General features: G+C 42.5%; 1 protein-coding gene across 2 annotated transcripts in view; it reads right to left on the bottom strand.

Annotated features, from left to right (window-relative positions):
- Nucleotides 1-23,272, bottom strand: part of UTRN (utrophin) — a 394,109-nt gene that overhangs the window by 348,447 nt on the left and 22,390 nt on the right. Inside the window, exon 1 of one of the 2 annotated variants that reach the window (XM_075413726.1) lies at nucleotides 10,612-10,705. The exons of the other annotated variant lie outside the window; for it this stretch is intronic. Coding sequence (XP_075269841.1) covers nucleotides 10,612-10,705 — 94 coding nt within the window. Of the gene's footprint in view, nucleotides 1-10,611; nucleotides 10,706-23,272 lie in introns of those variants that run through there. 2 annotated transcript variants of the gene reach the window in all.

Raw genomic sequence — 23,272 nt, 5'->3', positions numbered from 1 at the left:
CCTAAAGTCTTTACATGGCTACAGAAAGGAAGAGCAACCCTTCAAATGCAGGTCATTTGGAATCAATAAGACAGCATCAGAAGATGACCCAGAACTCCAGCTCCCAAGCGGTACTACCTACACCTCCTGAACGCAAACATTAAGGAAAAAAAAAATCAACATCTGCCAGAAAAGAATGAATTTTTACCTTTTATTCTCTACTTCTGGCAGGGTGAAAAAAGCCATGCAAGAATGTGAGGACACTCATTCTTGGGAGAGGAAAACAAAATATTAAGACTGAGCAAGGATAAAACATGGATTTTATAATTATCATATCATCTGTGATATGATACGGGAGAGCCGTGGATGTTGTCTACCCAGGCTTCAGCAAGGCTTTCAACACAGTCTCCCATAATATCCTCCTAGGGAAGCTCAGGAAGTACGAGCTGGATGAGTGGTTGGTGAAGTGGATTGAGAACTGGCTGAATGGCAGAACTCAGAGGGTTGTCATCAGCGGCGCTGAGTCTAGTTGGAGGCTGGTAACTAGTGGTGTTCCCCAGGGGTCAGTACTGGGCCCAGTCTTGTTTAACTTCTTCATCAACGACCTGGATGAAGAGTTAGACTGTAACCTCAGCAAGTTTGCTGATGATACAAAACTGGGAGGTGTGGTAGATACACCAGAAGGCTGTGCTGCCATTCAGGGTGACCTGGATAGGCCAGAAAGCTGGGCAGAAAGGAACCTGATGAGGTTCAACAAAGGCAAATGCAGGGTCCTGCACCTGGGGAGGAACAACCCCATGTATCAGTACAGGCTTGGGGTGGACCTGCTGGAGAGCAGCTCTGTGGAGAGGGACCCGGGTGTCCTGGTGGACGACAGGTTAACCATGAGCCAGCAGTGTGCCCTGGCTGCCAAGAAGGTCAATGGGATCCTGGGGTGCATCAAGAAGAGTGTGGCCAGCAGGACGAGGGAGGTTCTCGTTCCCCTCTACACTGCCCTGGAGAGGCCTCATCTGGAGTACCGTGTCCAGTTCTGGGCTCCCAAGTTCAAGAAAGATGAAGAGCTACTGGAGAGAGTCCAGCGGAGGGCTACGAGGATGGTGAGGGGAGTGGATCATCTCTCCTACAAGGAGAAGCTGAGGGAGCTGGGCCTGTTCAGCCTGAAGAAGAGAAGGCTGAGAGGGGACCTAATATATACTTACAAATATCTTCAGGGTGGGTGTCAGGAGGATGGGGCCAAGCTCTTTTCAGTAGTGCCCAGCGACAGGACAAGGGGCCATGGGCACAAACTGAAGCACAGGAAGTTCTGTCTGAACACAAGGAAGAATTTCTTCCCTCTGAGGGTGACGGAGCACTGGAACAGGCTGCCCAGGGAGGTTGTGGAATCTCCTTCTCTGGAGATATTCAAGACCTGCCTGAACAAGGTCCTCTACAGCCTACTGTAGGTGACCCTGCTTCGGCAGGAGGGTTGGACTAGATGACCCACAGAGATCCCTTCCAACCCCTACCATTCTGTGATTCTGTGATCTCGAACTCTGTGACAGAAGTTCATTACCTGGATCATGTCAATCTCCAAATCACAGGATAGCAGAAAGGAACTTGGGGAGGAAGAAAGACTGAGAGAGAAACCAGATACAAATTGTGATACAAAAATTTAAGAGTGAAGAGATAAGAGATAAATATAGAAATGTCATATTACAGTAACATCAGAAAGGGACAGATGAAACAAGATCCTGAAAAATTGAAGAGATTTATCAAAGGACTTCAAAGAAGGACTTACACATAACAAAAGAAGGAAAGATGAAGGTCAATCAAAAAATCCACCATGCTATTAGCAACATCATACTTCAGCAAAGTTAAAAACACACACCACGTCACTTACCCATACGAAGGACATTCACCCCCCCCCCAAAAAAAAAATATTTACTTGACAACTTAAGTTAGCATTTCAAATCTTTATGTTTTAACTCTTCCTGCACTGCATATGTGGTTTGTTTCTTGCACAGATGAAGGCTCAGTAATTCACATATGTTGGTGAAAGAACAGGACCGGAGAATGAATACACAAAGACAGAGAGAAACAAGAAAAAAAGTTTCCACGATTTATTAGACATGACAGAGCACTCTTCCACTGTAAAGCACTTGATAATAAAACAAGTCAGAGATTATCTAGTTGCCTCAAAAGTCTTGAAGAGATACTGCTAAGCCAGTAAAACATTTCCCACAGCACCTGTTGGTTTGCAGACTGTCTGAGCCATTTTACAGGGACTTCTATCAACTTCAGCATCAACTTTGCTCTGCTCCCATGTACTACACTATGAAAGACTAAATGGCTGCAAATTTATTGACAGTGTCACATCTGTTTAATTGAACTGGGATCAGTGGCTGCAGGACCGCATGCTAAGCTACTGAACTGATGAAGAAAACTTAATTTTCTAAATTCCTCCAGACACGGATAATTTGTGCACACACTTGGATACGTATGGTTCTGTTATTTGGTTTTGGTTTGTTCGGTTAGTTTTGGTGTTTTGGTTTTTTGGGGGTTTTTTTGTTTGTTTTTTTTCAAATGGCTAGAGTGAGTTTTTTTAGGCTAGCCAAACAGTCTCCTACCCTACAGATAAAGAGTGCCTTAACACTGTCAAAACAATAACTAATTATTTACCTGTGATGACTAAGCCATGTACAATGTTCAAGGATATTCACTGGACAATTTTATTAGGGCATGAAAGTTTTGCCACTGCGACCTCACTCACCCCCATCTCTCCGGAAAGCACCAGTTTTGAGGTATGCAGTTTTGTGCGTGCTGCAGAGGGGACAGGAGACAGGGCAGCAAGCAGGAATAAGGAATGCCACACCAAGACATCAGCAAAAGAGGCCGGATAACATCCAATGTTTCTGCTTATGCTGGCTATTGATGCTATTAAAAACAGAGTGTTCTTCACACACAGAACAGCAAAACATTGCACTTGCTTAGCAGCTGATCTGGACTGTTTCCAGGGTGCTGCAAAGATTTAATGCAAGTCTGCTTGCCTCAACATGGGTATCGTTTGTGTTGGGTTTAGAATCACACACCATAAGGGAAGGTATAAGGAAACGCCGTCAGCCAAATCCTGCTTCCACAAGCACTAGCATCTTTGCTAAATCATATTTTTAATTATTTTCAGATATAAAGTTTGTTTCAGACCAAGAGTCCATTTTTACCATCTTTTACCATCCAAGTTTTTTGGACCATAGGCTTTTCAGCTAATGCTCTTGCTGAGGGTTGACTGCAAATGTCTGCCAAGAAAAGCCAGCTTTTCTCACAAATAAAAAACCATTTCTATTTGAAGACATAATTTAAATAAGCAGGCTATTTCATTCCCACTGTGGGAGAAGGGCAATGATTCAGGACTGAAGGAGTAAAGTTGAGCCTGGGAAGCAGTAGGGACTTAGGGAGAAGGTGGTTTAGTTTTTGTCTTTATTTCCTCACCATCTTATTCTATTTTAATTGTCAATAAATTTAAAACATTTTCCCCTCAGTCAAGTCTGCTTTGCCCATGATTGTAACTAGTGAGCGATATCCCTGTGCTTATCTTAACCCATGAGCTTTTCCATCTTATTTTGTCCTCCTGTCCTGTTGTGGAAGGGGAGTGAGGAAGCAGCTAGGTGGGCTTCTCTTGCAGCCAGCCAAAGTCAACACACCACAGGGGTTGCACAGTAAAACTATTTTGTAGAGTCAATAAAAGACAATCTTAACTACAATAAGGCATACTTACTGCAATGTATACTGAGACATGTTCCCCAATAGCTCAGGGAAGAATGTCAGATAAGCTAGCAAACTAGTTTACCTGGCCATAAAATAACTCCAGCTCAACTCCTGAGGGCAACACACTTGAAGCTATTTTTATTGTTATTAAAAAAAACAAACAAACAAAACCCACAAAAAAAACAAACCAGAGAAACAAGATGGATGTCCCACAAGTGTATTATAGCATTGCACACTATCATTCATATAAATCGTTTGATTATAACAAATTAAACAGAACTGTTTTCGGATATTCATCCATTACCAAAATGAAATATCTCAGAAGGATAACGTATCTTGCATTGTCAGCAATATCTTTGTTTCTCTTTCAGTTGCAAAAGCAATAAAATGACTTGGTTAAAAGCACTTTCATTTCCCCCCTTTGTCACTGATGTATAAGTTACTCAAACAAGAATACCTCCAACAGGAGGCTGGTGCTCTGTGTTAAAACAGGAACAACAGACTGTTTGATTATTTTCAAGAATATACCACTTGACTGTATTAAAGACAGGACTGAAACTACATCAGAATTAATGAAAAACTTAAGATGTATACTGCCATTGGTTTAGTCCTGTTTAGGCATTAGCACTTGCAACTCTTGCTGCTAACATTAACTTTCACATAATCAGTTGTGTCCACAGGTCAAAACCAAAATGGACAAAATACTTGCTTCAATTTAACTGCCCAGTGCATTTACTGCTTCCTTACCACAGCAAAGTAGGCGATCAGTATGTCATCAGTTTATACTGAAGTTCTACAACAATATTTTCTCTCATTTTTATTAAGCTGAGAAATGAGCTGAATCATCATGTGAGACCCTACGCACATTCAAGATTATTAAACAGAAAGTTGAGGCATGTCCCCACATGAAAGTTATCTGTGTAACCCACACCTGGAACATTTCTTTTTTTAAGCTACTGGAGGAGTCACTTCTTGTAGATTAGATAAGGAATGCTCACATGAGATTTCAAGGCAACAGATACAGGAACGATGGTAAGACATCAGGTGACAGCATTTTCTGCCTTTCATTTACAGAGTGCTAAGAATCCCAGTGTATAACCTTCAACCTCAATTTGTCATCAGCAAGCTGAAGCTTAGAACTTATTCACTGAAAACTACAAGAAGGATTAGTAACCAGTTATTTGGTCAAAAAATAGAATGCAAGACCTACATTACAGAAAATTAGAGAAAACAAAATGGATGTTATTTAGCTATACAGGTTAGTCTTTAAATATTCGGTTCCGAGTTTATATTTATTCCAGCAGCTAAAAAGATCATAATCTTATGTATTTGCTTTCTGCACCAGTGTGGAGAAATAGCAACTAACTTTTTAGAAAGGGGTGTGCCTGACAGAAATTTGGCAAAAATCTGTATATGGACTGTACGAACAAGACAGAAAGTAACTTTAGAGGGGATCTGTTGTTCTACTTTTAGAAAGTATTGACTTTACTATCTCTTTGCTACCTTAAAAGCAGCAGTGGAAATAAATATTTTCCTTATATATAAAAAGACTTAGGTCATACAGGCCAAGTAAATATTGATTTTACTGTAGCTGAGAACAGAAGTTAATTTCAATGGTCTGCACAGAATGTTTTATGAATTGATTTAAAAATATTTCACATTACAAGGTATTAAACCAGCTAAGAACCTTTTAAAATAATCTGAAGCTTAAAATGATAGAGCTGTACAATTCTAGCAGGTGAAAATTATAGCTGAGAGAAAAAGAAGTGATACTAAAGGTTCCACTTCACCAGCTCAGGAAGGCAGGCAGTCCTGAAGCCTTGGTGTTGGGGGACAGCTCGGGGCAGCCCCACAAAAGCGCTGGGCTGGAACCAGTCACCACAACAAGAGAGAACAGGCAGGGTTGGGACCTGTCTGGTCATCACACGCTATTTCTTTAAGAAGCTAGCCTCATAGCTAAAAAAAAAACGAAACTTGACACACCCCTCCTTTTAGCCAGTTTACCAGAACAACGGGAAATACGTGATCTTTGACATGGTCACAGTTCCAGTATCTGCCAGGCCCTCTGCATCGCAAGCATGCAGCTGAACTTTGCATATATATAGTACATCTTGGGCCCTAATTTAAAGTTAAGCAGACCCAGAACAGTTAAGCAAGCCTGAACAATATCTTATTGCAATAGAGAAGCCATATTTTATAACTGCAGTACAAAAATCCACACTGTATTGAGTTTTAGCAAGACAGATACAACCATCCTACTTCCATCTGCACAAGCGATACTTAATGCTCTTTTAACTGTTAAATATTACAGAAAGCTGTCGATGCACACTGCTGCGTGCCAGGTTTGATCCAGGTAGATGCAAGGGGAAAGCTTTTGGCTGTCACCCCACACTGTGCTGAAGTCAGCCTCCTCATTTCTGAATTTCTGCGGAGAACCCTTGAACTGTTTGTTCACTGCTTTGCTGAATGCTTCGGTCCAAATTCTTCCCTGCACATAACAAGTGTCAGAGTACAAGGCATCTCCGTCCCCTGCAGCACAAGCGTGCTTTTTACCCGCTGGAAGGATCAGATGGGGAATTACCACAATTTGCTTTCCCAGCCGCTCGCTTAGGGAAGATCACAGCGCGCTCCACCCAGACGCCACACAAATTAGGTCACATAGCAGACCATATTGCTGCCAGTTCCTGCCCTATTCATCAGGGACGAGGGCAGGAAGCATATGGAGCCGTCCAGTTAAGGGTCAGAACATTTCAGTGAAAACATAAAAGTGAACCAGCAGCAGATTATTCACCGGCCAGAGGGAACATGGCTTCTCCATATGGCAGAAGTGAGTCATGGGCACCGCTCCATCCGACACAATGCAGAGGGGCACAGCCAGCATCCGGCAGCAAAAAACTCCCCTGCAATTTACCACAGGGACTGTACTACAAGACAACAGAAAAATATTTTCTACCTTCTTGGTATGCATGTGCATTTAATAATTTAATATACATAGCGAGAGTTTAAAAAAAAAAAAAAGTCCTTCAGAAGCTGAAAAACAGTTCATGTGAAGACTCAACAGGTGACTATGAAATGCATAAGAACAGCAGTTACACTGTATTACATCTACAATTATGCTGTATTTGAGAACTCATCCTTCATCACCTGCTGCCAAAAATGAAATATACCATTTTTATGTGTTTAAAAGCCAGTTGTTTCAAACCAAACCGATTCGAGGTCCAGCACAGCTCTACTAAGCAAACTAAGCTCTGCTAATCAGGGCTTCACAACTAGTTATGGTAACATGAACAATACAGTAAATATTATTTTTACTATTGTAACAGCTTGTAGTCTCATGATTAAATAATTTCAGGCTGCTATCAGTGCATATATCTTGTAGGAACACAGATAAATTCCTTCCCACTTGAAAGGATGGTTTTCGTTTCTAGGCGAGCACTCTTGAGATGTCCAAAGGGAGGCTATAAGAGCAAGAAAGGACACCCAAATGGGAACAGAAGCTAAACACACGGTTTCAAAATACACACTGTCAGACTACCGGTTTGTAAAATGCCTCAATCATGTCATTGCCGTTATTTCCTACTGCTATAAAGAAACCACCACTCCTTTTAATCACAGGGGTGAGAGCTGCACAACATTTAGCTCACACAATAAGAGTGTAAATTGATCTCTTTTGCTTCTGTTGACAACTGTACAAAAAAATAACAAATTAATATGCAGTGGCATACTGCTAAAATGTTAACAGAGATTATTCAGTTACTACAGAGTGCTTTATTGGTTTCAAGAGTTGACATTTTATAGAAACAGTGCCACAGGGCAACCCTTTCAGAAGGTTTCACAGAGCTGGTATCTTTTTCTACCTCCTTAATACAGGGTAAGTAACCTCCCCTCAAATGGCAGGGTGAGATCCATTTGGGTAATGAGGCAATTGAAGTAGAAAAAAAAAATCCCTTCAAAAATAATCACATCAAATGCTGCTACACTGGTAGGGTATGTGTATATGTAAATACAAATACAAAATGGCCCAGTGGTTTTCCTGGAAGAATATAAGTTATCCCCCACAACACAGAACAGCAGTGAACAAGAGAACCCATTTGTTTCAATAGGTGAAGAGCGTATGAGATTCCTTCTTTGTTTCCCCACCCAGATAAAGATCCATCTTTGGCTTCAGTTAGGCACCACGCAGCCTACCACTGCCACCACACTCCCAGCACCTATCACTAACTTGAGAGCTTAAAAGGTTATTACGAAAGATTAGACATTTATAAATGACATACCACTAGACAAGCTAAATTATTATTTAGTATATTTTAGTATATTATTATTTAGTATATTTTAGGCCATAAACCAATCTCTGACTAAACATGCTGATGTTGTTTGGGCTGCAGAGGACAGAAGAGTCTTATCCATTTTGGCTCCACCTTAACTAATTCATTTACATTCACATACTTTATCAGATAGCTCCCTTCCTCCAGCCCCCACCAATTCTCACAAGCAGCAGCCAACAAAGAAAACCGAAACTGTACCTCTGCTGCAGCTCTTACAGGCTAATAAATCACCCCTAAACCTTCTAGCCAGAGAGCTGCACGCAAGGTGCTTCCTAAACATCTCAAAAATCTCGCTGTTGTTTACGTTCTGGATATGTGTGAAGAGCGAAGGACCTGAAGAAGGAGTGGTTACATATACATACCCCTCCCAACATTTCCACCCATTTTTTTTTTCCTACTTCAATATTTCCAGTACTGCATCACTGAAAATTCTGTCCTGTCAGAGAAAGGCTTTTTCCCCCTCAGGTTTAATTTCTTTTACCTTCTATTTTTCTTTCCATTGTTTTCCCTTCCATGGCTCTCACCTTCTATCTTTTTTCCAGATTTTTTGCTCTTCTCTGTACATTTTCAACACAAGCCCTCCTTAGAAGTGTCCAAATGCAGAAGTGCCTTACAGCCTCCAAATGCATAGTTTAAAAAAAACAAGAGAGAAAGTGAGAAGACGACAGTGAATTTGAGACTGCCACTCTCCTGGAAAGCAAATGTACAGTCCTACAATTTATGAAGAGTTAGGAACATTAGAATACAAGGAATTTGCTGGGGAAATCCTGCTGCTTGATGAAGAAAGATTATAATTGGAATATACCAACCATGACATACACACTTTTGAAAACAGGGGGCTCTGAGCTCGTAGGGAGTTAAACACGCCTTAAGAAACAGTCACTAAGCTCTCTCTGCTCAACCATATAAAGCACCTGATCAACTAAGCAGCTGCTACTCAACTAGGAGATTTACACCTTAGCCTAGCCCCAGTTAGGGGGCTAGTTTTCTCGCCAGAGAAGTCATCCATAGACACAAACATCATCAGATGTTATCTGTGTGCACACACTGAGCCTACATGTTAAAAACACCTGAACGACTGAGACAGAAAACCTCAAAGAGACTGAGACCCCTATTATACCACAGATTAACACCTAAAAGTTTTCACAGCTGCAGTGCTCATCAGTTAATTGCTTATAACGCCCCAAGTTTATGCTCTTCTAAAGATGCAATAATAAAAGAAGGAAAAAAGACAAAAACCAAGAAATAGTTCTAAAAAGCCTACACTGACACACACAGAGCCAGAACAAACATTTTCCCTGAACATTGGCCCAGATTAAAAACGAAGCAGATTTACTTGTAACTTTCCAAGAGTGATCAACTGCAGCTGTATCTCATTAGCAGGTTGAATACATGCAAATTTTGAGGAACACCAGATCTCTCCAACATGTAATTTAGTGAGCCTTCCAGAGTCAGTCAAAAACAACTCCAGTCACATTACTGAGTTGTCTTGACATTTTTGTCAGTTTTAACATCGTTTGGACTGGGCCATAAAAGAAAAGTTTCTGCTCTCAACTAAACTGGCGTATATCCAAATCCACCCCATTGTTCTAGAAGCAAACATACATGAGATCAGAGTCCCAGCCCATCGTTCTATTATAAAGTTAGCCATTACGCTGCTACATGTTAAGAGGATTTTTTTTCTCTTTCTAAAAACTCATATTCAAACTCCATCTTTGGACCAAAAAAACACATCAAAAGTCAAAGGGACCAAGTTCTCTATTGATCAGCAGGTTCTGCATCCATGAAGTTCCAACACCAATTCACAAAACAATCAACCCTCATCTGTCAATTACTGTATCCAAACAGCATATTCACACCTACTAGGAATCCTCAAATTGCCTTTTCCATGCCAATCTATATTATTTGGCCCTGGTCACAAAACAGCAGAATAGTTGATCCATGAAATTTCAATTGGGACAGGTAGGAAAGGGCAGCAGAAAGAAGAGTGAAACATCCCCAGTTTCTTCCCCTTCAAAGCACTCCTCCCCAAAATGTATTCTTTCCAAATTACAGGAGATATTGCTTACTGGAGATACCACCAAAACGGAAAAAAAATTGCAAGGGGTGTTACTCTAAGTATGTACACTCAAATTTCCCCGAAGACACAGTAAGCAGAACCATAGAAAATCAAAACGCAACCAAGTACTGAAATAACCATAACTTAATTTGTAGTTTAAGAAAACTGGGAACAGAACAGCAATAAAACTGATGCCACAAAAAAGTTAACATGTTATAGGTGAAAGGGAAGCCCATGAGACAAGCATTACCAAGAGGATCTTGCGGCTGCAGGTGTGACACAGCCAGGGCTCGCACAGCACTTGTAATGGAGCGGAGCCACAGAAAACAGCCTTTCCCTGGGCTGTTTCCTGCTGTGACTTCCACAGCCAGCTCCTGCTGGAGTCAACAAACTTGAACTAAGTTAAGAAAAGCAGCTGGCATCAGGTGTACAAGATAAGAACAGACCCACATGGCTGGGTCCTTTTATCCACCATAGCCTTGAAAACGTAGGTAAGCGTGCACTCACCTGGCAGAGGGTAACAGGTCTGCCTGTCGGTATTCGGAGGCGCAGCAACCTTGAACTTTTTCCACACTACTTTTTTTGCTGTTTGAATGCTCATGATCAAGCTCACTCTTTGAATAACAGGAAAGTGAAGATGCAGAGGAAGTACACGCTAGTACCCGCACAAGAACTGCATGCTGGGATTCGAGGGGGAGGGAAGCACTGGTTTCCTCAGAGGGTTCAACACCTTCAGCCACACAGCGACTGACAAAACCATTCAGGAAACAAACCTTTCAGAAGGCTGTACGTAAACAAGTAACAGACTTCAAGCTGACTGAGATCTTTTCCTCTTCAAAGTCAGATGAATATACTGCTTTGCTACTCTTTATGAAAGCAGAAGGACACTCCGGCTTTCAAAGCACCAGCAAGTTAAATTCTACATACAGAAAACAGGAAAGAAGGTGGTAACATTCCTTTTCTGTTCAAATCAACCTCTCTGGTCAAATACCATACTCATTTTAAAAATCCTAAATATTTTTAGTATTTACTTTGCAAAAAGCTTGCAGAATTACCATAACACTTTTTCCACATGTTCAATAGAACATGAAACCAGAACAACTCTGCAAAGTGAGCATCCACATCTTTTAACGGCCTTTCAAAAGAGCACAAAAAAAATTTTTACACAAGGTTTCAGCATTAAAAAGGAAGCTCTACAAATAAATCTCCATGACAAAAATTCCAAACTCTGATTAGGCATGCCATTTCCACTGTGCAGTAATTCCAAACAAGACAGACCACAGCCCAGTAAAGCAGAAGGTTAACAATGCAAGGCTGTGACAGCATCAGAGTTATTTTCAAGTCAGTCTTCAGACTGTGTTTACCACCTATTCAGAAAGTAAATCCAATCCCTCGACCTTCAACATCTTGTTGCCAAATCTATAATCAAATTGAGAAGACTCTGAATTCTGTAGTTATGCAAGACGTGCAATTCCAGATTACATGCTTTAAGATATTGAACTGTATAGAATTCCAATAGTGACAAACCGGTAATGCAAGAGGAGATTAACTATAACACCGAAGTACAGGCATTACGACCAGAGAGGAGCCATACACAGGAGAACTGGTTTCCAGCGCTGAAAGACAGATACTATTTGATTTGTCTGTCTTGTTGTATTCTGCTATCAGACAACTGTTCTAAATACAGCTCTCATCTCTTCATCCATATTCAGCTGGGACAGTTTACTGTGTCACATACCAGACAGACACTATTGGGGGCATGAGGGGGCCAAGATAATATTTTTCTTTAAGTTTTATTGGGGGCAGGAGTTGGTCTTACTTTGTTTTGCGGTTTGGGGGATTTTTCCAATTTTAAGAATTCCTCAAAGTTGAGGCCTGAAAGACGCACGCAAAAAGGCAGGGATTTTCTGTGAATAAAGACATCCATAAATTCAGGGGGCTAAATCAGACATTTGGATCCAAACATTTCCGTGGACCACACAAGCAAGAGCAACATGAAAATGTAATAAAGTTTTATAAACAAACAAAAATTATGTATTTTGCCATAGCAAATACAAATATAAACCTTACTCTACAAAAGCACTTCACAAACACAAAACAAAAAGATGCTGCCAACTCTACCAAGCATATGATGACAATTAACAAGCAACCAAGCAGACACCAGAAGTCTTACCTACAGCACCTGAACCTCCCTTCTTCAGGTCTTGACAAGACTGGTCTGCATTACCTCAGAGCACTCTGCTGTTGATCCAGTATCTCATCTCATTTTGGTCCCTGCCACTCCAAGATAAGGCCCATACACAAATGAATTAAGACTCTCTCCACCAGACACTTGCCAAGGCTGAAGGAAACGTACAAGTTTCAGGAGTTAGCTAGTTTGTTACAACATTTCTGGGTTTCCCACTCCTCAATAAAGCAAGGGTGCGCGGTCAGCGAGAGCAGTTAGAGAAACACCCACCTCTGAGCCTCCATTAGTCTTTTGAACTTCAACATGAAGATGTTAGAGGGGCTGAGGGAAACCGCTCCTTCACCAAAGAGCTTTCAGAGAACCTCAGCTCTCAAGCTCTGCCTGCCATCAGCAACTACATCATGTACATCAGAGAAACCGCTTTTGTCTGACAGCAAATTTTACTTTGAGAATCCAACATTTCAATATGAATACACATTGAGAATATTTATTAACTATATAAAGGGGGCGTTGTTTCTTTTTAAGTTAAACATAGCGCATCTCTTTCCTAAATAGAATTATTAACATTAGTTTCATGTCAGAACCTATCTGCAAAGAAGTTAGCTTTGGGATGGCAGGAATATTATTTTTAAGCTGAATTTTAAAAAGTGAAGCAATGGCCTCTGTCAAAATATGAAGTACTGTGTGTGAAATCCATGCATTAACCACAAGACCTCATAAGCAAGAAAGAAATGGAAGATTTTGTGTAAAATGATCTTCAAAGAAGGCAAAAGAGGATCTTTTTTCTTTTTTAAACAGACTCGAGAGTTCAACGCACTAACACACTCTCTACCCATAAACCACTTCATTCATTAGTAGAAGATGGTCTTATTCCTACTACTACTGAACTCAATAGGCCATTTATTTAGCAGCTCTTTTACTGGAGTATGTGCTCTCTTTTATTCACTCTAGTGTTGACAGCAGTAATCAAATTTTGTACATACCACTGGCTCTATTATAGTTCAATAGCAGCTGGCTGGCTGCCTAGTCTTCTTATCATCGTGTAAGATAAAAAAGACCAGCTGAAACTACAGTGCGAAGACAGAAGTAGGGCAAAACCTAAGTAGAAGTCTATTAAGTAAAAATCATGTGGGTTTATGCTTGCCTATGTATTACAAAGCATGGAGAAGAACAAGGCTAGGCTCAACATACGACAAGCTTACTTTAATAGTTTTCAGAAGGACTGGAGCTTAGACGGCAACTCAGTCCTTCCAGAAAAGGAGGTCCGAATGCCACACTTCATACATGAAACCCTACCCATCAGTAGCACAGTCCTCGCAGCAGGGTACGGGAAAGTGAAAAAACGTAGAGGTGGAAGGAAAAGGAAAGAGAAAAAAAACAAATCCAGATAACTGAATCTGTTCATTTGAAGGTGAACTCAAAAACTCAAGATCGCTTCTCTATCGCAGCCCCAGCATGTATGAAGTCAGCACCAGGCTCAAAGTAAAATTAAAGTTCACAGAGGTAAACAACAATGGGAGCAGAGGGCAACATCCTTTAATTATAAAAATCCCCTGTATGCAAGGCAGTCTCAAATGAGATTGGTTTCCATTTCTTCTTTGCCTTCTGGGAGCTTCCCAAGAGCCTTGAATGCCTTGACTCTGAGAAGAGGAAATTGGCTTCTTTTTCACGGCCTCCCTCCTTCTAGCTTTGTTCCACGTAGGCCCTGGTTAATCCTGCTCTGAACTTCCACTTTTCCAGATAGGTCCACAGAGAAAGGCCTGTTTTAGGAAGAGTGAAAAAAAACAACCTAGAGGATTTCTTATGGGACCAGAACAGGGAGAGTTCCTCCTTCATCCTCCTTGTCCATCACACATGAGCCAAGAGCCTTCTCTGTTCTAGAAGAGGAGCACCCTCTTCTGCAGGGTTCCTGTGCTACCTTTCTAGCCCTACCCATTATAACACTGCTATAATGAGCTTCTAGTTAAGTGCTTCTCATGCTGTGGGGCATTAACACCCCATAATTTTCTTCAGGATGTTTTATTTCACCACAACAATGTGACAGGACTACTTTTTCGCTGGCCTGACAAACATCTTTTGAATTAGCAGACCATAAAATGCTTGCTTGAGCAAGCAAACAAGAGAGCTTAGAGGGCAGTGCTAGGGAGAAGGATGCTGAAGAGGAAACAAGAAGAACTTCAACAGAAAGTAACGTTCCAAGTGCCTGTTGCATTTTGGTGGAAACTGATCATCTTTTTAACCCCTACTTCCAGGAATCCCACAACAGCAGCATTCAGATAGATAACAAAGAGGTTTTACTGCTTCTGTTGAAACCCCCTTTCACACCAGGTTCACATCAACATAAAGCTTCTCCTGAAAAAGGAATTGGCAGTACAGTAACTGCCCTCACTACTGTAGAAGAACATGGTTTTCAGTATGGCAGCTGTTGCAGCACTGCAGTACGGATAACACACAGCTACTCTCTCAGTGCTCACCCAGGGAGCTCCAACACCAAACCCTTCCAGCACGCAGCACTTCAGCCATGCTGCACTTGACACATATGGTTCTTGTAAAGCAGCATGTCTGTGGCTGCTGCAAACAACCAGCTGACTCATCCTGCAAAAGAAATAACAGCAGCAACTGTAGACAACAGTGTGACACCTTTCAAGAATCTCCACAATTTTAGTTACTCTTTTGCAAAGAATACCTTTTTCTTTTGTATAGATACCGAAGGGAATATTTTGAATGTAAATACTGAGAATAACCTGTGGAGCACAATGTTCTTCCAAAAGTGTTGTTTACATTATAATCATACCTGTGAAACCCAACCATGGCACACAATCATCACCCCCCTTACCAAAACCATTCTGGGCCACCTATTTCCAGCAGCCCAGGGGAGTGACAGCAGGTCCATAGCAGATGTAGGAACCTTCTGCATTTTGCTTCTCATTTAAGACACTGAGCACACCTCCTGAAACAAGGTTCCTGCCCATTCATGGACACCTTTATACCACAAGTCCCGATCAGTCTATGACAGATGCACAGCTCAACACTTGTGTGCTTGCATGCTGGGGTATAATGTGTATCTTGGCAGGACCCCTGCGCTGACCCCCAAGTGGCAGCACGCAAACCCAAGCACATGAGAGGGACCATCACTTCTGCCGCCCCAGATCTTCCAGGCAGCCATCCTTGTGGTTTACAGTCCTCATCACCATTTGCCCTGGCAGCAGGCATTGAGACAGACTGGGTAGCCTGGGCTCAGCCCTGCAGCCAAGTGGCTGTAAGAGCTGCTGGTGATCAACTCCACCCAGCACAGAGAACTGCCCTCAGCACACTCCGCAGAATTGGGAACTGCTGCAGGAAAAGGCGCTGCCTCCAAAACACATCTTGCCTCCCTACCCTCCACGTGTCAGGACCCAATCCAAAGCTTGGGAAGCAACAGCTTAGGCAAACATATGAATAAAGCAATTTATTTGTACCTTTTCTTGTCACTTATTTCATAAATGTCAGTTTGCACCTCCAAGAACAGAAATGTCTCAAAGCTTCTTTCTAAATTGCACAGGGAATTTTCCCTTAGAAAGTGTCTTCTGATACATTCTTTTCAAACTACAAGATGTAGGTAGGAGGAATGGGAAACCTACGGGATTTCATTGTTAATTGCAGTTATGTAGGTTGATTTAGTTTTGAGCACACTTCCATTAGGTATCCATTCTGGCCTACATTAGTTAAATGTACTTCTGCTAACAAACTCTGGCCAAGGCATGCACTAACAAAGAATAAGAATGGTCCCATCAACAGCAGAAAAGCAACCCAGAGCACTCCAAAGCCTGTATTGTCAGTATATTAAATACTCAGAGCACCACAGGAGAAAGCTCCTGCACGGAAGGAGTCTCTTCCTCCCTGTCCACCAGCTACAGCAGCAAAGTACTAACCACCTTCTATCTTTAGGTACCACAAAATGGGATGAATGAGGGGCTAAAAGCTCTTGGTGCAACCCTCCTACCCACTCTCTATACATATACATGCACACACGCGTGCTCTGAACAGCAGCAGACCTTACCAAGCGACAGGAACACCCAACCCCAGGTGGGCCAGGCAGGGCTGTGCGGAGCCTTTGGGGTTTGCCTCAGGTTGGGCAGAGGGGAAGGAGACCGCATCAGGCAGCCTGGAGAGCAGCTTTGGAGCAAGCACACGGCCCTCTGCTTGCCAAAGCCTTCAGGCCTTTCCTGAGGATGCCTCCACCAGCTAGTGCTGCAACCAGGCCCTGCATCCTGAAAGCTAAAACCCTCTTCTCCTACGGTGGAGGGAGAAGGAGGGGAAATAATCACAGTTAAATTTATCACAGGCGCATTTCAACCGTGGCGCAGTCAGAGCGGTGACTGAGGTGTTAGTGGTTAGCAGAGTGCCACCAACAGCTGCAGCTTCAAACACCTAGACGTTTGCTTTTCTTTTTTAATGCCCTGCAACAACGCATGGATGATCCGACAGCACCCTCTACAACATTAACTCTTCAGCTGTACCATTCAGAGAACACTTGATTTGTGTACTGCCACCGAGCTGTTGCAAGTATACAGATTTGTTACCAGTCTTTTTAAAATTAGCATTAAATTTCTCCCACACAGACAGTCTATTTCCCTTCCCGTTTGCAACAATGTATTTTATTCATCCTTTTCCAAAACAAAAAGCCACAGAGGGCAAAGAGAAGGACAGCATTGTGCAAAGCTGCTCTGCCTTCTGCAGGAACCTTTACTGAAGTCCTTGGGACTTCCCACAGTCTCCTTGCTGGGGATAGGGAGTTCTGCTCACCAGGAAAGTAGAGATCCGCAGAAAGCCTGCATTAGGAGCCCCAAGTCTCCCCATTCCTTTCTCCAACAGCAAGAGTACTGTAGAAAGCTCTCCAAGCTAAACAGGTTGTCTTTTCCTAGCCCAGAAAGCTAAAAGTCAGAAAGAAACTATCAGACGTACCCTAAAACTAAGCAAAATAAGAAAAGTCTGCTCCCTGTAGTTATACAGCTGACCGGAGGCGGCTCAGGGACGGCCTTCCTGCAAGGAGCTTCTTGTCCATTAGCACATTTTTACAAACATGCGGCAAGTTCAGCGCATTTGTGCTGACTGGAGTTATTCTTTTAAGAATAAATACAGAAATTACAGAGAGAGGACAGAGTTACACTTACACACAAACACATCTCAAGTTAAACTCTACTCCCCAGAGAATAAACCTTTCTGTTTCCTGCCAAGGACCCAAGGCAAGCATCCCACTTTCCAAAACAGCATTGCCATTAGAGTCAAAAAAAAACCCAAAACACGCCTAGGCTGCTCGGCACAGGAAGGCTGCACTGGGAGTGCGGGGCAGCAATGCGGCACTGAGCCCGGCTGCATGCCCCTGGCCCCGGGTCCTGGAGCAGACCCCAGCCCCGGGCACCACACGCTGCCCAGCACGACAAGGGCAGGCGCCGCACTGTTCCTTCTCCTGCGCGGTGCCAGAGCCGTGCCTCAATATTTTACAAACTACAGAAAACCCATCTTAAAATTACTTACTCTGTTGCCACAGCATGAGGCTTTACTTTTATGAAAGACTGCTTTACCAAAAGAAAAACACCCAAAGAAACCCCGCACAAAATATACTCTCCAGCTCAGTCCTCTTTAATGCCTCCAGCTAACTGCAGGCTTACTATACCTCTTGTTAATTTGTCCCAGTAGTTCAACTGCACTCACTGCTAAAAGCTTACACACCAATTCACAACATTTAGCCACTGATCTCCTTTTAACAGCTACATATTGCAAATCATTCTGTGTTTAAGGTTGCCAAGACTGCAACAAGGCCAGAGTATATCTCAATAGATAATCCAATATCAGATGTTTTGGTAGGTATAACACTCTACAAAGACTGCATATAAAAAAAATGTTATTGCATCACAGTTGTCAGGTACTAAGAAGTGCATCATTAAAAGTAATGTAAAAATTAATGGCCTCCTTTCTGCTCTCCCTCACCAATTATCATAGCAAGAAAAACAGTGAGGCAAAAGCATGTCCTTTGTTAAATATTGAACAGACTGGAACCTGCAAAATAACTGATTATTAAACTAGTCTGAGGCTGAGGTCAGTTTACATAGGACCATCACGAAGCAGCTATAGCAACACAGAGCCACCACGCTGCACTGCCAACTGGCAATAGAAATCAGATAGGAGCAAAGAGCAAAGCAACAAACAGCATCAACCTGCTCTCTTCGGGCCACAGAAGCAGAATTAATGCTCTGAGAGGGAGGGCTCTTCAGTTTCGCACAGCATTTGTGTATCAAGGGACTAGGGATGGACAGAAGTGTGGACAAGAGACAAAGCGCATGGCACAACTGAACCACTGATTAGAGAGAGAAAAGACCCACACAACTCATCACGAAAGAATAAGCCCCAAGCCTCTCTAAAAGCAAGCATGCACACACACACACTCACAAGCAGAGTGAAGAGATAGGTGCACATCCTGCCCCAAACGAAGTGCACCATCTCAAATGGCCTGGCCCAGGTTCCCAGGCAGAGGCCGGGGACCAGCCCAGCCCACACACCAGGTGGAGAGGTAACAGCAGGGTTAGCTAGTGCTGGGCTGAGCGAGGTGCCTGCTACAGGAAGCTCACATAAACCACTGGTGTGTACCATCAGCAAAGACATGGCAGAAAGAGGACTAGGCAGCGGCAAGCAGCTGAGGGGCAGTAACTGATTCAATTCTGCAAGCCAGCAAAAGGTTGCATGTTTACACCCTCTCTTGTTTTCAAGAAATTTTCAGCGAGCTTTCTGTGCATATCCTTTGCAGGCTTCTGCCAGGTCAAATGGAAAACACTGGGATCAGTTATTCAAGCTCAAGTGTGTGGAGGAGTAATTACCAAAGCTCCACTGGACAGAAGGATTGCATTCTTTTATTCTTCAAATGCCACCACCTACTAAGATATCACAATAAAACTCCCAGAAATCTTCTAAGCAAAGCCAGCACACACTGTGCAGAAGTTAGCCTGCAATCACACAGTACCCATCTTAAAAATTCCATCTGCACCTCTCAAAGTAGTACAGTACAATGATGGACTCTGCTACCCCTGCCACCATCAGTATGGCTTTTGTCACCAACATGACCAAGTGTTAGTTGAATTTAAAGCTTAAATCATGTGAAGGTTGAGATAGAGGCCACAGGTACGGTAAGTTCCAAGAAGTCTTCCTGTGCAAGACTGACTGGAAAACCTCACACATTCCCAAGCCAGAAAAATGAAGCCCCAAAATAGAAATCCTACTTCAGAATTACTGTGATGCAACACATGCAGCACAGCATTCCCACATAAATATTTAATGTCAACAATATACATGTTTATTAGCTGATTTTAAAGCAATTTGAGGTTTAAAAAAAACCTGATACACACACTATACGAACAAAGTTACTGGTCATCTTACTGAAGTATCACGCCTTAAACCTGAAGTGCGAGCATGCACAGAGTCTCACCCACTGTCTTAACAGCAGCTTTTCCGCTACTCATTGGCCCCCTCACCCATTTTGTACTGTCAGTCATGAAGCCATCTGACATTTATTGCAACAACCTTACAACAGGCTCATTGAAATTTCATATTACTTTTACAAAAAACATTTTAAAGCTGAAGTCTTTAGATTCAAAGGGAAAAAATAAAATCCTTAAGTGTTTTATTCCTGTTTCATGAAACAATTACTGCTTTCACATTTTTTAGAAATATGTATATAGTGAGTACACTCAAGATTATGAGCACATGAGTATGTAACATAAGTAACTTTGAAGAAAAGGTTTTTTACACCAAACTGGATAGACTGAGATTCTGAAACACAATGCACCATCCTGTGTGTTCAGGACCCTCGCTCCATTCAGCAGGTGGGCTTTTATAAACTCTCAACCTCCCCAGCATGCAAAGCCAAGTGCTCTGAATGGCACATCATGTTTGCTGGTTTGTTCCTTACTTTGTGTTGTCTTTCCTTCTTCTACCCTACTCACTTTTCTTGCTGCTACAAAGCACTGAGTAGGTTTTCTCATAGGGTTATTTTCTTACTAGCTTAACTTCTCATTCCCAAGTGGCAACAGGGTGCTACTGCAAAGCGTGCCTCATTTCTCTCTGCAGGCTTGGCAACACATGCAGGCAAAAGCCACTTTAACTTCACAAAGCTAATACTTAGAGAAGTTGTATTAAACTTGTTTAGACATGTACTTTTAGAAAAAAAAGTCTTTATATGTTGGTAAAACTCCTATACAGATAAAAGAGGAGGAGGAGAACAGCAAAAGACAGAAAAAAGTTGTATGGCAGTTGTAATTCACCCCAACACAAGTGTGCAGCCCTCTGGGCCCTTCGACACTCCACCTTCAGCTTGCCCGAGATTTCAGCAGTTCTCTGCAATAGCTATATTCAACCAGACGTCAGACTGGGTTCGTTACCAATAATTTGATTTCTAATGGCAGTATTCCCACAGGCAGTTACACTGCCATATAAACATTTCTGTTACTGATGCACAGTTCCCACGTTCTAGTTGTATTAAAGACATTTTTATGAAAGAAGTATTACAAAACTCCATTGCTGCTTTGCCTTTTTTTTTTTTCACTTTATACTGTGATCGTAGAATTAATCCTTCTTGTTTGTTTTCTTTAATCTGCTTGTAGGTGCTTTTCTTTGTTTGTTTGATTTTAAAATCACTTTGAGCTCTGACACATTCCACTCCCTAATAACAATGTTTGTCTCAAACAAAATCACTTTCCAATCACAAAAGTACTTCAGAGCAGCCCAGAAAGAAGTCCAATCCCCATTACATATTATCTTCACAAACATGTTAGGAAAAAAAAGAGGATCTGCACAATAAAGCACTTTACAGCTTAGATTGCAAAATAAACAAGGCAGTTTAGGAGAAGGGTGTCAAGGTTCAGAAACAGAACTTCATACAGATGCAATTAATTGTTTGCAACGTTACTTAATAACATAAAAACCAACAACTATCTACCTTTGGTAAAGCTCGTGCTGTGAGTGTATGTGAGGACCTGGGTCACCGAAAAGTAGCTCTAGTGTAGATGCAGCCAAATGACCACAAAGAGTCGAGAAGCCACATTACCCAGCAGTTTTTAGAAATCTACCCTGGCCCCAAGTCCTTTACATCCAACGAACTGCCCCTAGCCCTGCTGGTTTCCACCACCTACCTTTCTCGCCACATGCCTCGATATATTCACTTACTCCTTCTGCAAACAATAAAAACTTCACTACTGTTAAGAAAAAAAAAAATTATCAGCTCTCAAAGCAAATCACAAGACTGTTCATTCAGACTTCTCACTCTCACATGATCATCAGGTGCTGTCACACTAATGATCTTGTACCTCCCATTCCACCACAATTAACCTTATCTTCCTTGCCTTGTTCTACCCCTGAGCTATACAGCTGTAAACCATTTTTTTGACCCTCCATCAGGAGGGTCAAAATCAGTGAGTCAGGTCAGTTCATTGCATCCCAGTACAATCCCAGTGAAGTGAGCATAAATCTCTACCACCACTGAAAATAAATACTGCATGCTCCCCATTTTGTCTCTTGCATGAAACTTCAGGTAGCTGGGACTGAGAACAGGACATGCCCAGGGTCAGCACCGGGTGCTACCACCAAACTCCTCCTGCCAGCAGACCAAAGCAGGCACAGGCAAAGACAAGGGGAGAACATTGTTACAATAAATCGAACTTGTACATGTCCCTGTGATGGCATTTCAGCAGCCAGCTAGACCACGACTCACAGCCACCCCTCCAGCTCAAGGTTTCTGGCTAAGCCCAGCTCTGCCACAGAGAGCTTTGCTAGCTCCATCTGACAGAGAAGCCCAGAGTAGCCCTCAGGGCCTGTCCCAGCCCTAGCTGCGTCCTCTGGGAGCTGGGTGGAATTGCTCCAACACATTTCAAACTCTGTATTTCAGTATTTGGTAGAGAGAAGGAGGAGGACAGTACGAGGATATGCATCCAGCCATAGACAGCAAGAACTTGGTGACTACTAACAGGAACAGCCAGAGCTCCTCTCCGTTGCTATCATGACCATTCATTCCATTCCCCACGCCCTCAACAGCCAGTTCTGGCCAAACACACCAAGGGCACTCTAAAGATGTAGTTGGTTTGCCCTTTGTTCCACTGCTTCAGAAAACCAGTCTCAGCAACAGCCTGCTTCCAAACTGAAACCACAGCTCCAACCAGGAAGTCTGCTAGGAAGCCAGGCTGGGGCAGTGGTGACGACAGGAGGGAATTCCTCACATCTTGCTTCTGAGCCACAACCTGTGGCTGCAATTGATACCATGGCCCACCTGTCCCTTAAAGCCCAAGGGCAGATCACAGACACAGTGAGAAGATCAGAGAGCTTATTCAGATGTTTCTCCCTCACCTAAATCCCATCTTCTGTTACAGAATAGAAGTGCCAAGAGATTTGTTGTCATTTGGGAGGATACAAGGCACCGGCAGGTTCTGCTGCTGCTGCTGGGGAGCAGGAAGGTTCAAGCAGCAGCAGCAATCTCAAAACCACATAGGGCTTGGGAGGTGGAAATGGAGGAGAAGGTGAGCACTTCCAATCCAGCCCACTGCTTACAGAAATTATACATGGCCCCTGCAGGAATCAGTAGTTTTACAGCTTCAGCCAGGCTTTTTTCTGAAGGTAAAAAGGTCAAACTTTATAATTAAGCTTCATGACTAATACCACTATAAAAATAAGGAAGTTTCCATTTCATTTGCTTCAACTTGCTCTACCCTACGAGTTCCCATTCCAGCATGTTGGCAGTAGTCTATAACCACAGCCAACTGCCACAGGCTTCCTTCACTCTCTATAAGTAACAGATATTATATTCCACTCTAGAGTGCTGTATCATCCTTAAAAGAGGGAAAAAAAACCCAACCAAGACACACAGATCAGGATAGTGTTAGAAAGGCTTAGTAAACACTGCAAGTACGTAATAGCAATCTCATCCACAGCTCCACAGAAATGAAACAGAAGTTCTCCAAA

The sequence above is a fragment of the Opisthocomus hoazin genome, chromosome 2 (genome assembly GCF_030867145.1).
Source record: "Opisthocomus hoazin isolate bOpiHoa1 chromosome 2, bOpiHoa1.hap1, whole genome shotgun sequence".
Taxonomy (NCBI): domain Eukaryota; kingdom Metazoa; phylum Chordata; class Aves; order Opisthocomiformes; family Opisthocomidae; genus Opisthocomus; species Opisthocomus hoazin.
The sequence above is the reverse complement of the archived record's forward strand: the minus strand, read 5'-3'. Positions and strand labels throughout refer to the sequence as shown.